The sequence below is a fragment of the Paramacrobiotus metropolitanus genome, unplaced genomic scaffold, assembly GCF_019649055.1.
Source record: "Paramacrobiotus metropolitanus isolate TYO unplaced genomic scaffold, Prichtersi_v1.0 Parri_scaffold0000015, whole genome shotgun sequence".
Classification (NCBI taxonomy): Eukaryota; Metazoa; Tardigrada; class Eutardigrada; order Parachela; family Macrobiotidae; genus Paramacrobiotus; species Paramacrobiotus metropolitanus.
Window position 1 is genome coordinate 1,465,858 of NW_026570235.1, and position 13,590 is coordinate 1,479,447.

General features: G+C 40.0%; 1 protein-coding gene across 1 annotated transcript; it reads left to right on the forward strand.

The window, feature by feature from the left end:
• The first annotated feature begins 124 nt into the window (after positions 1-124).
• Positions 125-9,755, forward strand: LOC129584970 (homeobox protein Hox-D3-like). The gene is made up of 4 exons (XM_055477428.1): positions 125-546; positions 6,508-7,010; positions 7,728-8,305; positions 8,801-9,755. Exons 1-4 carry the CDS (start codon positions 233-235, stop codon positions 9,365-9,367), a joined length of 1,962 nt encoding a protein of 653 aa, XP_055333403.1. The 5' UTR covers positions 125-232; the 3' UTR covers positions 9,368-9,755.
• Positions 9,756-13,590: the final 3,835 nt, after the last annotated feature.

Sequence of the window (13,590 nt, forward strand, 5' to 3'; positions counted from 1 at the left end):
CAGCCGCGGACACTGTACCGCCACCAATCACCACACAGTGAGCCATCATCGCTGTCATACGTAATAATCCATTTCGATATGCTAAACCAGCATTTTTAACCAAACCGCGGATGGGGACTGACTGAAATTTTTTCCATGACGACTTAACATTTTTTCACTTATCCAAATACATCTTTTCCTGATTGTTAACAAATAAGGAAATTGCTGTTTACCGATACAACTGTCAGGTTGAATGGCGCAGACGCAGAATTCGCCACCGGATATTCTGGACAGCAGCGCTAATTTATCCCGCCTGGGAAACGGAAGTGGCATGTACGCCGACGCTCTTCTCGGACAACCTGTTGATGAGGGCGATGATACCGGTGAAAGTATTCCGTTGACGAATTTCGACTGGGTTAATTATTCATCGAATCTGGCGCATTCTATGCAAGACCCAGGAGCGGTCACGGGGACGGGTTATCCCATCCCAATGCACTTGAGCCACGGAAATGACTATGTGGAATTACAGACAGCCAATCTGGCTAATCAGGAACTACTGTGTGGAAGGTACGATTACCGATACATGCTTAAAACTTGACCTGTACTAGCACTACTAAAGGCATAATTTTGGAATTGGCAATCGGAAGTTTCACAACAAAAATTGCGAACGTTAAGAAATGACTTGTACTTACAAGTTATTTATAACATTCAATGATATATGGATAATATTTTGCAAAAAGTAGCATCATGTCTGCCATTTAAAAACTAGCACACCATTTAAAAACTGGCGGCATTAGTTGGAAAAAACCTTTTTGGAGAGAAACTGATAAAACTTAAGCGAAAAAACCCGGTGCTAGCGTAATAGATGAAACGTTTGCTTTAACAAAACTTTTTCCTTGATGCTCGAGCTTATGTCTGTACTCCATCTTAATTGCTATATATAAAGTCTAACTTAAATATATAAAGTCTAACCTAGTCTTAAAAGCTTACTGCCAGTATGCATAACGCTCAAATTAGGGTGAGACGACTGAAAAAATGAGTAGTTACAGAATAATTAGGTAGTATTACTTTTGTGAACCAGCATCTGATAAATTTTTGATTAATATATTCAGCGGCTTCATGCATTTTGCGCTAGCAGTACAGAATATGTGTATATCCACATTATTTTGACTTTCCAGTTGCCTACCGGGATATACGAGTATTATAGATACAATCAAATGTTGTTGTGCAAATTTTGCTAACAAAATGACAAAGTCACGTACAGTAGGCTGTGAGCTCGGGTGAATAGTTATACTTATACAAAGTACCTTTGTTCAAGTGTTTGTGAGCAAGCAAAACTGTATTCACTAAAAGTTATAAGATTTACATTATTTAGGTTAGAAATCTGTACAGTGCAATAAGTGGCTGCGGTTAACGTGCAAATGAATTACAGCACCGCATTGTTGCAGTTAATTTGAACTGCAAACGTTGATACCGAATGTTGAGATAATTTATTTATACCGTTTTCTTCAAAACACACTTGAGAACATTACATTTCAGTCTGAGCGCACAATATAAAATTATTTGCTTTAGCAACTCCAACTGTGTCTATCAATTTTTATTAGCTAGTCCTATGTAAAATTAAAAAAAAACATTTGTTTTAATCATGTTTCTTTTATTTGTGCGTTTTCAAATAGGTTTACAGTTTGCTGCGTAAAACCTTATTACGGTTTGTGCTGTGAGTTACTGTCAGCCAGCAGGCCTACTCTAGCACATATATCCCGCTTGGAAGGTTAGGAAAACAACTACTGTGCGCCACTTACCGGACGGCGGAAACCTCCTTTTTATGATCACTATATAATTACCAAACCTTGTCAACGGGACATTTGTCAGCAATAAAATTTAATAGAATTAACTTAATCAAGGCAATGAGTTAGACGAAAAAATTGTAACCTAAATAGGATAGTAATAATAAAGCACAAGATGGCAGACAAAGAAGCAATTTTAGGAAAGTAGCAAAACTGTAGCATAGCGTCGAATAAGGGGTTATTTAAGCGGAATGCACGGTTGTAATAGATAGAAATACTACACACGCACATCGCCACAAACTTTAAATACTTTCTAACCAACTTATAAGCTTTAAATACTTTTTTGGCACGTTATCTGACGTGCTCATTAATTAGCATAAATATGAAATTTGCAAATTTGCTTAAAGCGTATCAGTTTTTTTATCAGTATAACAATCGGCACTTTGCAGTTAATAATGCTACAGCAATATTTAAAACATTATGTTGTTTATGATGCGTTTCATTGTGTCTACTTGCATGGTCGCAGTAATCAATACTTGCACCAGGATACGTTCTAAAAACTAGCAACAAAACCAAAGTCTCTCCACTTCGCAGCGGAGTCGCAAAATTGTCCCTTGCGCTTCCTGAAATGAACTTGTAGTTCTCAGACAAAATCGATCGATTGAGGTTAGCGAAGTTTCTTTGAGCGCTACCAGTAATCTGCTTGGTAAACAGAAGATCAGACAGGTAATTCGTCTACTGGTAGACAAAAAGCAAGGATGTCAATTAGGGGAAATTTGTATTTATCATACGGCAATTGCCTTCAGAGTAAAGATTAACTATATGGATGTACCGTCATCATCTCACAAGTTAAATCTACGGCCGCTTTTGAGAAATGCGATCAGGGGAGCTGTATGACGGTGCTGTGCATACAGCTGTACAAAGGGAATCGATTATCAAACCCTTAAATTTGCGCCTAAATCAACATTTTGCTCGCAGCATTATCTTCAGGTTTCAGCTGGTCATTGTAAGAGTATACCAACGCCTTAAGTATTTTCATTAATTTACACCCGACCGGTCAAGGTAGGCCGGTTAATTAAGAGTCTGTGCTGGAAATTGGATTACACCACATTTCAAGTGTGGCTCTCTGGAAATGATTTTTTGCTCAGAAGACGCTTTCTTCAGTCCGACTTTACGCTTCAATTGCCTGAACCGAATATATGCAACGGTCACTAATACAACCACGTGTAGCACTGGGCCATTAAGTGACAATAAGATTCAACTAAATACATTTATATATTCACTGCACTACCAATTAACAATTATTTTAAAATAGTTTTTTTAACAAAAACTTAAAAGTACACATTGGTGTCTTGTTGCTTATATTGCACAAGCTGTGAACATCCTTAAGCCTTGGTTGTATTGTACTTCATTAGCATGATAAATACACACCGTCATTCGTCGTATGATTGACGCTGTCTGAGAATTTACAACAGTTCCAGTTAGTGTGCCGTGGGAGTGCTGCTTTATTGGGACTTGATATAAAGGGCATCAGCCAGCAACTATTTCCGATTAACTATGTCCAAGAATGGCCTCTATAGAAATAAAGCAGTTTATCCAACAATGAATTAAATGATGCACGTGCACCGGCGGGCATCTTGCTGGGCGATATTGTGTCAAATTTGACGCTTGACTGTGGTTTAAGCTGTAAACGGATAATATCGCACCACACCGGTCGATTTCTCGCCAATTCGATATTCTGTCAGTATTTTCTGATATGTCTACAAAACTATAACTGGATAAAACTCCTCTTGGTAAAATTTTTTCTTTGGAATAATTAAAGGATATAATGCGTTATATGGTAGCGCAAGATTGTCTGACCGTGTTCTCTATGGCATGGCGGTAAGTCAATGTTATACGCCTTTATCGTAAGGTAAACAATACAGTACTGTATTACCCACTGTCCCGTCTGCAGTATTGCTCCGACGTTTCATATTCTCATCAGGTTGATTAAATAAAATTTAAGAACTGGAGCGTCTGCCGCCATATTCAGTGCGGCGGCTGCTCGTTTAATTTTTAAATGATAGCTCATTTTCCATCCGTGAAGGTGCAGACTGGCGTACTCGCGCTATGAACAATCGCTTGTCGAGTGGCCTGACGCCAAATGAGGCTAGCACTGCCGTATCGATCGGAAGCTGTGTAAAGTGATGCGTTTTCCAAAGCCCCATTACGGTTCAGTTAACACCAACTTTTGTCCCTTGCACCTTTTACCGGCAGGTCACCTGCCCGGTCTTTAATATGAGACTTGTTATGCCGATACGATGAATTAAATGTAAACAGAAATCTGAATAATTAATTAACATAATGCAATTTCGACCGCAGAATTCATTTGAATACGACGACGGTATACAATGGGATTTATCTACGGAGGCGCACGCCAAATAGGTCGGATGAGACTTCATTTACTGAATAAATTTCACCGCTGCGTTATACCAGTGGAACAACTCTATAAGCACACAATAATATTACATTAATTAAATTTCGTTACAAAACTCTGCTCGCCTCGCATCTTAGCAATTTATTTACCCGATTAGTGTCTTGCAAGGTTGCTGAAAAAGTGTCCATGACAAAACCAAACGTTTACTGAGCATGTGAAAGGCAGCCCTAATCATATTTAAATTACCTCGTAAGACTTTATAAAGTAGCTGCTTTTCCCACGATGACAGCATAATCTGCGGCGTTTAGCTACTGACTTTGCGGACAGTTTATATATGATTTTGCCTTTGGGTGGCCTAATGGACACCGTATCGATCACAGTCAATGAATTCAATAACAGCGTGAACAATATTTAAGGGTTTATGTGTGACACCATTAGATGAAATAATCAAATGCAATATGACAACCTTTGAATAACTTTAAGCCTATTTGAGATGCAAACAAGTTAACTTAACACCCTGTACAAACGTCACATCAACTGTGCTACGGGTATGCAGTATTCTATGTATGATATGAATGTCTATCAAACCGATAATCCGCAATCGAATTAAAATAATGACCGTATGGTTGCAGATACGCATGTCTTAAACTTTTGTTGCTGCGTTCCGAATTCACGTTCGCACAGTGAAGGTTAAATTTTCTGTTTTATTTAACTTCTTTACATTTCTTACCGAAATTTTGTTTCTAGCGTCAAATACTTTGTTAAACTTTTACGGATAATAAAATCTGTGGAGTACTACAGAAATACTGAGCCGTTTATGCACATTTACTAAATAATAATTGTTTTTCAGCCTGTGACCTTTCGATTACCCAGCCATTTGCCATTTGCAGTTGTCATTTGTGAAATTTTATTGAGCTTTTGTTATTTGACATTCGCACAAGGTAGATGCGGACGTCTGCAGACTAAACGTTCGCCGAATGAATAATAAGTGCGAAAACGATCGCAAGTTGCACCGGCTTCGTATCAACTTGAGATTTCAACAAGCCTATTAAAAGTTTGAAAAATCATTAAGTTATTTATAAGTAGTTGATATTTTCAATTGCAATCGTTTAAAGCTGACAGAACGAGAGTGGCACTACAGAACCGCTTAACCACGGGAGAGAATTGCGCTGTGTTGGTCCGCTGTGGTGTATGTGTGTTGACTACTGTGCGCAATCGTTGATCGTTTGGCAAAACATTCGCAGCGTGCCGTTATTGAAAGGCGGGGTTATTCACAGTTAAATAAACATTTGACATTTATTCAAAATCCATTACATTATTGATTGGAGGGCATGCATATTGTACATATGTACTGCTTGGAGATGACGCTACTTCATCCAGAAGAATGCAATTTTCACAGTGGATGCGGCTGCCAGTGCAGGCGCGCGCGCGTATAGAGACCCGGCGCGCGATATATGTGAAGAGGAAAATTATCCTGGGCTCAAAACGTTTTGAGTATGCGGCTGTTGTGCATCCACAGATGAACCTATCACAAAGTGCCGAGATATCTCTTGACGTACGAGTATCATTCTGAGTGTTCCCCCTCATCCCGATCTCATCTAGTACAATCCAGTGCAATCAAGTGGGATTGCAGTGGGAGGATAAAAAGATAAAATCACAAAGGATACAAGTGGCTAGCGAAAATCAACGCAACATGCAGCAGCTGACAAGTGTATCTATGCTTGTACTCTAAGATCTTTTAGGTATAGGTGTTAAAATTCACTTGTTCCACTGTAACTTCAAATACCTATTTCTTTTTAAGGTTTTTCATAATGAACTGTATAGTGAATGTTGCTTACTAAAACTGACAGGCGCAGTATCCAGTCTGGATATATCTGCTATCGTGCACACTAACGTTTAAAACCGGCTGCTGGTTGTCAGTACACAGCTTTAGCCAGTTGCTTCAATGGCGCTTTCTATGTGGTGGATTATATACGGCTAATGGTTATTATTGGTCAAAGACATAATGTCGCCTGCAGCGTGATTATCACCGTGTGGATTTTCTAGTTGTCGAGAAATTTCAGTAAGACATCAGCGTAGCGGTATTCATCGCGGTGATCCGTGACCACGTTTTCTTTAGTATTCTGCTTCTAAATGCGCAAAGGATGACAGTTTTTTTTCTCGCGCATGTTTTACTCCGACTAACTGTCGTAATTCTCTATGCGCGCAGTTTATCGGGATTGGCATTGTAGTCTGCTGAATATGTGAAATCTTGCATTTCTGCGTGGATTATTATATGATCACTACTGGCAAGTACATATAGGGAAGAAAAATGTTGTATTACAGATCATTGGACGCTGGTTCAGCGATGACACTGCACAACCTTAACGCTACTGTCTCCAAGTCGTCAAGTAGCTTCCATGTGAAGGATATTCTCCAATTACCCGAAAGTAAACTTAATGGCGGAGGAGGATATGGCGATGGTAATGTTAATACGACAACGACTGGTGTGGCAGTTCCGGCCAGTGGCGGTGGGGCTACGGCAGCGGCGGCTGCAGCAGGGGCAACTGCAGCAGCCGCTCATGCAGCCGCCTCGGCTATTCATACCAGTGTTATACAGTCAGTGGGCGCAAATAACCATAGTCGAGCAACCGGTCAACAACAATCACCACAACCACCGTCTTCATTTGCCGCACTGGATCATTCCTTTCCGCATTTCGCTACCGGCAATCTTACCATGGACCAAGTGTCCTTCATGTCTTCCACGATGCCCTATTCATACTATATAGATCAATCGGGTATGGATAACCCGTACACCCGATGGATGCATCATGACCCTTATTATTCCGGTAAGTGTTGATTTCTTTTACTTATTTTTGTTACCTCATCGTATAGCAGTAGTCGACATACTTTAAAAATATAACAACATGCAAGTACATATAATTAAAGATTAAGGAAACATTTTTTGCATAGTGTTTAAGCTTCTACTTTGCCAACTGGCAATCTGAAAAGTGACGCAAAGTAGCTTATGATGAGCGCAATGAAGCGCTCTCTCTTCTTAAAGTATCAAACCAGTGTTGCATGGAAATTAAAAGATAAGTCAGCAATGTGCCATAATTGCATTATTAAAAAGGGCTCTTATTACCAACAGGCAGCAATTTTTTAAAAGCTGCATAGAATTGTTTTTTGGAAGCTACACCTTAATAATTCACATAAAAGAATGCTGATAAGAGAAATACGACAGCTGTGCCACGGTATTAGCGTGTCCTTTAAAAGGACAAGTAATAAGTAAGATTACGCACTTGCCGGCGCGTGTTTGTGCATAAGCTAAATTAAGTATTGACTATTACAAAGTAAGCTGTCGTCACTTAATGTAATCCATGTAATCGGAAGTTGAATCAAGAAATTAGCTGGCCGCACACTTTCCGATAAAGGATAATTGCTAGTTGCAGTTTTAACGATAGGGACACGAACGCCGAACGTGTCAACATTGGCGTGACCCTTTTGATAGAAATGTACATGATGTGTGCGCGCGCCGAGCCTATAGTGCTGACTATTAAATGCAGGTTATATGCAATCCATCAACACAGCCAACTCCGGTCTCGCTCAATTATCCCTTGACGTTCACCACACGATTCCCGAATCAACAGCACCCGCTGCTCCCGTTAATCCCGCGCTCATACATTCCCCATCCACTAATGTGCCGGCACCGCCGTACGTTAGCGCCAGTCCGGTGTCTGTGTGTAAGGAATCCACAACGCCCAATATAGTACACATTAACAGCGTCGACAGTAAGCACGGCCTCCTGGATGAGGCGCCCTTTACATCGCCGCGCTCTAGTGCATCCACGCATGAAGTTCCTAACGATCTGTCCGATGATTCCAATGATGATATTCTGGATGATAAGGGCGGTGAGAGCGGTGATGAGGATGGGGATTCCGATACGGATTCCAAGAAGGGCGACGACAAATCCGATGCCGATGGGAAAAAGGAGAACGGGGATCCGCCCAAAAAGCGCAAACGCCGGGTACTGTTTACCAAAACACAGACCATGGAACTGGAAAGACGTTTTCGTCAACAGCGATATCTGTCCGCTCCGGAAAGAGAACACCTTGCGAGCATTATTCGTCTGACCCCGACTCAAGTATGTGATAACGCATGACTGTTTGTGCCTTTGATTAAATGTGCGCAGCGTGTAAATAAATTTAAACCAACTCGTGCCAATGAATTACAACTTCGCAACGGCTCAGGCATTATTAAAATTAAGCATCCACCTAACAAAAATAAGGCACGAGCACATGTACAGGCTGTACTGTACTAGTACCGAAAGTTGCGAACAGAAACATTTCTGCGAAGACAAACAAACATTTTCAAAGCTTTCATTTTAATGGTCACAAAACACAAATTTTTACTTTAACCAGGCACTGATAATATAGCTATATGCCCACGTATGATGGATAATTTGTACTTAACCTTTAGCTGCTCCATGTACGATAGTAAATACATAAATTCTATCCTAAGGAGTTTTTATAATATTGCTTAGTTATTTAATAATGTGATACTTTTACTTTTATTTACTAATATTATTAATTAAATAACCGACAGAGTAAATAATAACAATTATTTCCTGTTCCATTAGGTGAAAATATGGTTCCAGAACCATCGTTACAAGACTAAGCGATCTCATAAAATGGACGTAAACCACACATATTCACCAAAGCGCGTTGCCGTCCCAGTATTGGTACGCGATGGAAAGCCCTGCGCACCGTCATCAACTGGAAATTCCTGCCTAATGAAATCCCCCACGGGTATGCACCACATGATGCATCACGATCCATTAGCAGCGGCAGCGGCCGCTAACGCCGCTGCGGGTCTACAAGCCATGGCCAACAGTGCAGCCGGTGCCGGTGGATTCTACAGCAGTAATACCTGTATGGGACCCGGCAGCCAAATGAGCGGATATGTCACACCAATGAATGCATCCGGCGCAGCCGCCGCTGCCGCGGCCAATTCAGTATTGCAGGGCATGTCGCAGCATATACCATCTTCCCTTAACGGTTTTGCCAATCCCTGCATGAATCCCTTCCCCCAGTCGCACCATCTCAGTAATATGGCCATGCAAATGAGCAATTCATCCAATTTCACCCATTTATCCATGCCGCATCCGGGTGCTAACCAGCAACGACCTTGGCCGCAATGGTCATAAATGCCGGGCGTTGGCCGTTGCTGTTCATGTTGTACCTTATACATACAAATTCGGTGCCAGTATTCGTCTACCTTCGGAATAAGCGTGCATGTGCCCTTGAGTCAACTGGACAAAAAATAAGCGGATTATCCAACCAAATAGTAATCCATTAGCGCGGTTGTGTAGGGTTACTGGATAAAAGTACGTTTGATTAATGTGTTACATGTATTACTCTCATTTGTTGTGGATGTCAGCGAGTAGCGTAGTCCACGTCCAGTATGGGCAGGGCATGCATGTACTGACTTAGCTGTTAAAGTGCAATCAATGTTGTTTTATATCTATATTCTTTGGTCAATTTACTCGGTTAAATCAGAGTGTTCATATGTAACCATGGGAAAAAATATTTTTCTACCAGTTTCGATTCCGATTCTCCAATTCACCGTTACACCAAAACTAAAAAAAGTTTTTTATCAATTATACGCGACGCGGACAGCAGCTTTACGTGCATATTATGCACTCTGTATTCGCACATTATCAATTAAGTTTTTCTACGTAGTAATTTCTCTATTTTGCACACTGCGGTACGTGGTACAAAGTGATCGTCACTTTTCCATATATAGTGAGATTTTTAAATTTGAAAAGAAAACACGTACGCTTTGGCAGTTTCTCACGTAGGAGGTCTCACAAAGTATTGCTGTAGCCATCTGTATTAATTGTGACATTTTGAAACATGGATGGCTTCCATTCTCGTCGATGTCAGGACTAAAGCCATCATTAATTTCAAATTTGTCAAAGCGCATATATTTAATGACTATTTGAGATTCTGCCAATGCTTTTGAATTCTACATTTTGATTGACTGAGATTAACTTTATTGTCACATGTAGCTTATTGTAACCGATTACGAGTTGCAAAAAAGGGGCAGAAAAAATTCATGCTCAGTAGTTAAGCGTTTTCTCGGGTAGCTGGTGGACGATAAACTTTAATTGACCTCTTGATACTGAAGTATTCCAAAATTGTTAAATATTTTGCGCCTTATATTCTTTAAACCTCGAATGAGGTGAGATAATCTTGCCTGATTCGCAATCTTCTTTGGCTTATCTTGTTGTTCGACCAGCTAATCTCTACATCGTATCCAAGAACAATTTCCAGCATTAATATACTGATTTTAAAGCTTTAAAGACGATTTGAAATTCTCGTAAATGTTTCACACAAAGGCGCATGCAGGCAATATTTGCGGGTCAGATTAATCTGTGGAGGCACTTATCGATGTAATCAAACAGTTGATCCTTCTCAACGATGGGATATAATGATAAGAAATGCAAACATCTTTGGGTAATTTACACATCTTGCTGTTGGATGCTGACACTTAAACCAAATGCAAATTTCTAATTCAAGATGACGCGAGAAAACTATAGTACTCGTATAAGGAGCTTATTAAATTTAAATGTTGCAGTTAGAGGTTCTGAGATGTTCGCTATGCATATATATGAGTTCGAAATAAGTTAATGTTCGCCAACATTAAGTGACACATTCAAATAATTATTGGCCTTTTATACCGTGCAAGTAGTTCTTTCAGCCACATAAACACTGTTTTCAAAAATAACGTAGTATAATAAACGCATGCAATTTGTAACGACAAATTAATGAACATCCTCTACAAGTCTAAATACTTTCGGTCACAGTGGCATTATTGCCAAATCTGCTTAGTGTGGTTTCACTATCGTCATAAATTCCAGTAATATGATAACCGACAACCATTAACGATCTTGTACACTGTTCAATTGCGCGGAAAATACGATAATATTGTCCGCGCATATACAAGCGCATGTACGAATTGCGCTGGCGCGCAGATGAAGTGCAGGCGATCCAAGAATTACTGAACCTCTTTGCATTCTATCAACAACATGGTATGACCTTTCTGTTACACAGCTTCTCCTGCATGGATTCACTGTTCGATGACCCTTGACGACGATTGCCGGAATAAATCTGACGATTTCCGAGCACGTGTTTTTGAATTGCTACCACCGTGCGACGGATGAAAAGAGACAATACACCGCTCTGTAGCGGCAATTGGTTAATATAATCAAAAGGATCGATAGCCGATTTGCATGCACATTTATTAATACGATACAGAATCCCGGACGTCTGCAAATGTCAATGCTTTATGCTTTCCTATCCATTTAGGCCTGCTTTTTAACCATGAACTTTTAAAAATGGTTGTCTTGGTTAAATAATTTATTTATACGCACATACGCCTGGCAAAACTTTGAACTAAAAATTGTACTTAAATAACAGAATGCAATACAGTCATATTCGCACAGCGCACTGCAGACTGCAAATTTTGTTTCCCCCATAATAAGATATGGGGAAGTAAAACAAACTCCAAGTGCTGACCACTTGAAATCCGTATCAGTAAGCAGTTCTCAGGCCAGTTGGAGGAACAAGACATAGTTACAGTCGCAAACTGGTGAGGTAAAATTTCAATTCTGTATACTTTCATCATCCTTGGGAATGTAAAAATGCAAAACACGAACTTGTGTGACACCCAAACACAGAAATGCTAAATAATAAAATGGCATACATAAATAATTTGAGCACGTTTATCACGTTAACCTTGAGCTACACAATGAAATATTCTGGACTTCATCGAAAGCATAAATTAATAAATACAAGAGATTATTCCTGTGCATGTCGTGATACTGTACTTCATTAACATGAAGGACAGCGCCGCGTCACCGGCACAATATTACTATATATGATGTGTTAGCTTAACAGAATCTGGCTAATTGAGTGCGGATCAGAGTGACAATTAATATGGTTGTAGATTATCGCATGGAGTCAATTAGAAAAATAAATGAAGAATTAGGCGGACGTAATTGCTTATCCATGTCTAAGTAAATGACGATAATAATTCGGTTGGTCATACAAGCATATTAGATGTCGACACATACAGCGTCCAATGTGAATGCAAACACTTAACTTCCGATATAAAGCCGAAAAACAAAGAAACAACACACGGGGAGGTTAGTTAGCCCATTTATGGATGTCCCTTCCATTTAGACCGCGTCTGCACAGAAAACAGCTTATCTGTCTTTGGAAAATGGTGTACCTAACCTGTGTACTCATCATTAATAGTTAGCGCCGCCGGCAAACAGTAGTAATCTTGCTGATGTTAAGCAAGGTAATTGAAAGTCGATCTGACGTATATTAATTTTTAGCAAATCCGACTTTAAACAATGTTGCAGCAACGGCTAGTATGGGCTCAAACCATCAACAAATTATTTATATCTTTGCATGTACGTACATGTTATAACAATAGCACATTGAAATCGAGCAACAATATCAAATAATCTTCTTTCTCGAAATAATTACTATTAATCCATTAGCGTGTTAAAGTGGTATTAGAGGTCACGCAATGCAGTCATTTTGGTCGGCCAGTTACCAGTCAGCCTGGGGAACTGTTCATGTTTTATATTCATATGCACATATATGACTGTATAATGATCAAGTCTATTTAGGTAAATCACACTTTTGCACATAACGTGTTAGCACTTTGACGCCCCACAACTCCCTGTGGAGCGATCAATACACAGTGCATTTCCCACTGCGCTGCTGCGGCCAGCTGCAAAATATGTATTTACAAAATGAATAAAATGTTCCGAGCCTGTTAATGTCACTCTATTCAGCTGCGAAAATATTACCCCATCATAAATGCTTGTTGGCGCATTGTCAAACACGCCAGAGCACATTTCCGGCTTGACTTCCGTTTCACCGTGTCACGGATCGTTGCGGTTCGCCAGATATATACATGTGCGTGTGCCGGCAGTTTGTACAACGATCCAAACTACTATCTGTAAGCTTCCGCTGCTGTATTCTCTCCTTCACTGTGCTGTTGAAAATCGATGTTTTACGAGATAATATTCCATCTAAACGGCTTTTATTCATTATTTTTGTCCGGTCGCCGGTCGCGCGCGCAGACACATTCCATCTTTGCTTTTGCGAATATAGTGGAAAACCATTAACACCGTATTGAATTGAGGCACTTCTTGTTAACAAGCGCTTTATTTACCAAATGGCAATATACAACAAATATGGGGATTTGTCACTCATATCGCCGTAGTGGCAAGTAGGTTCTTATAAAATTGAAGCACCTACACTCAGCTAAACTCTTGACGAACTACGGCTGCTCTTCCGGTTTCTCGATTATGATATGAAAAGCCTGACAGTTCCTCTCATTGAACTC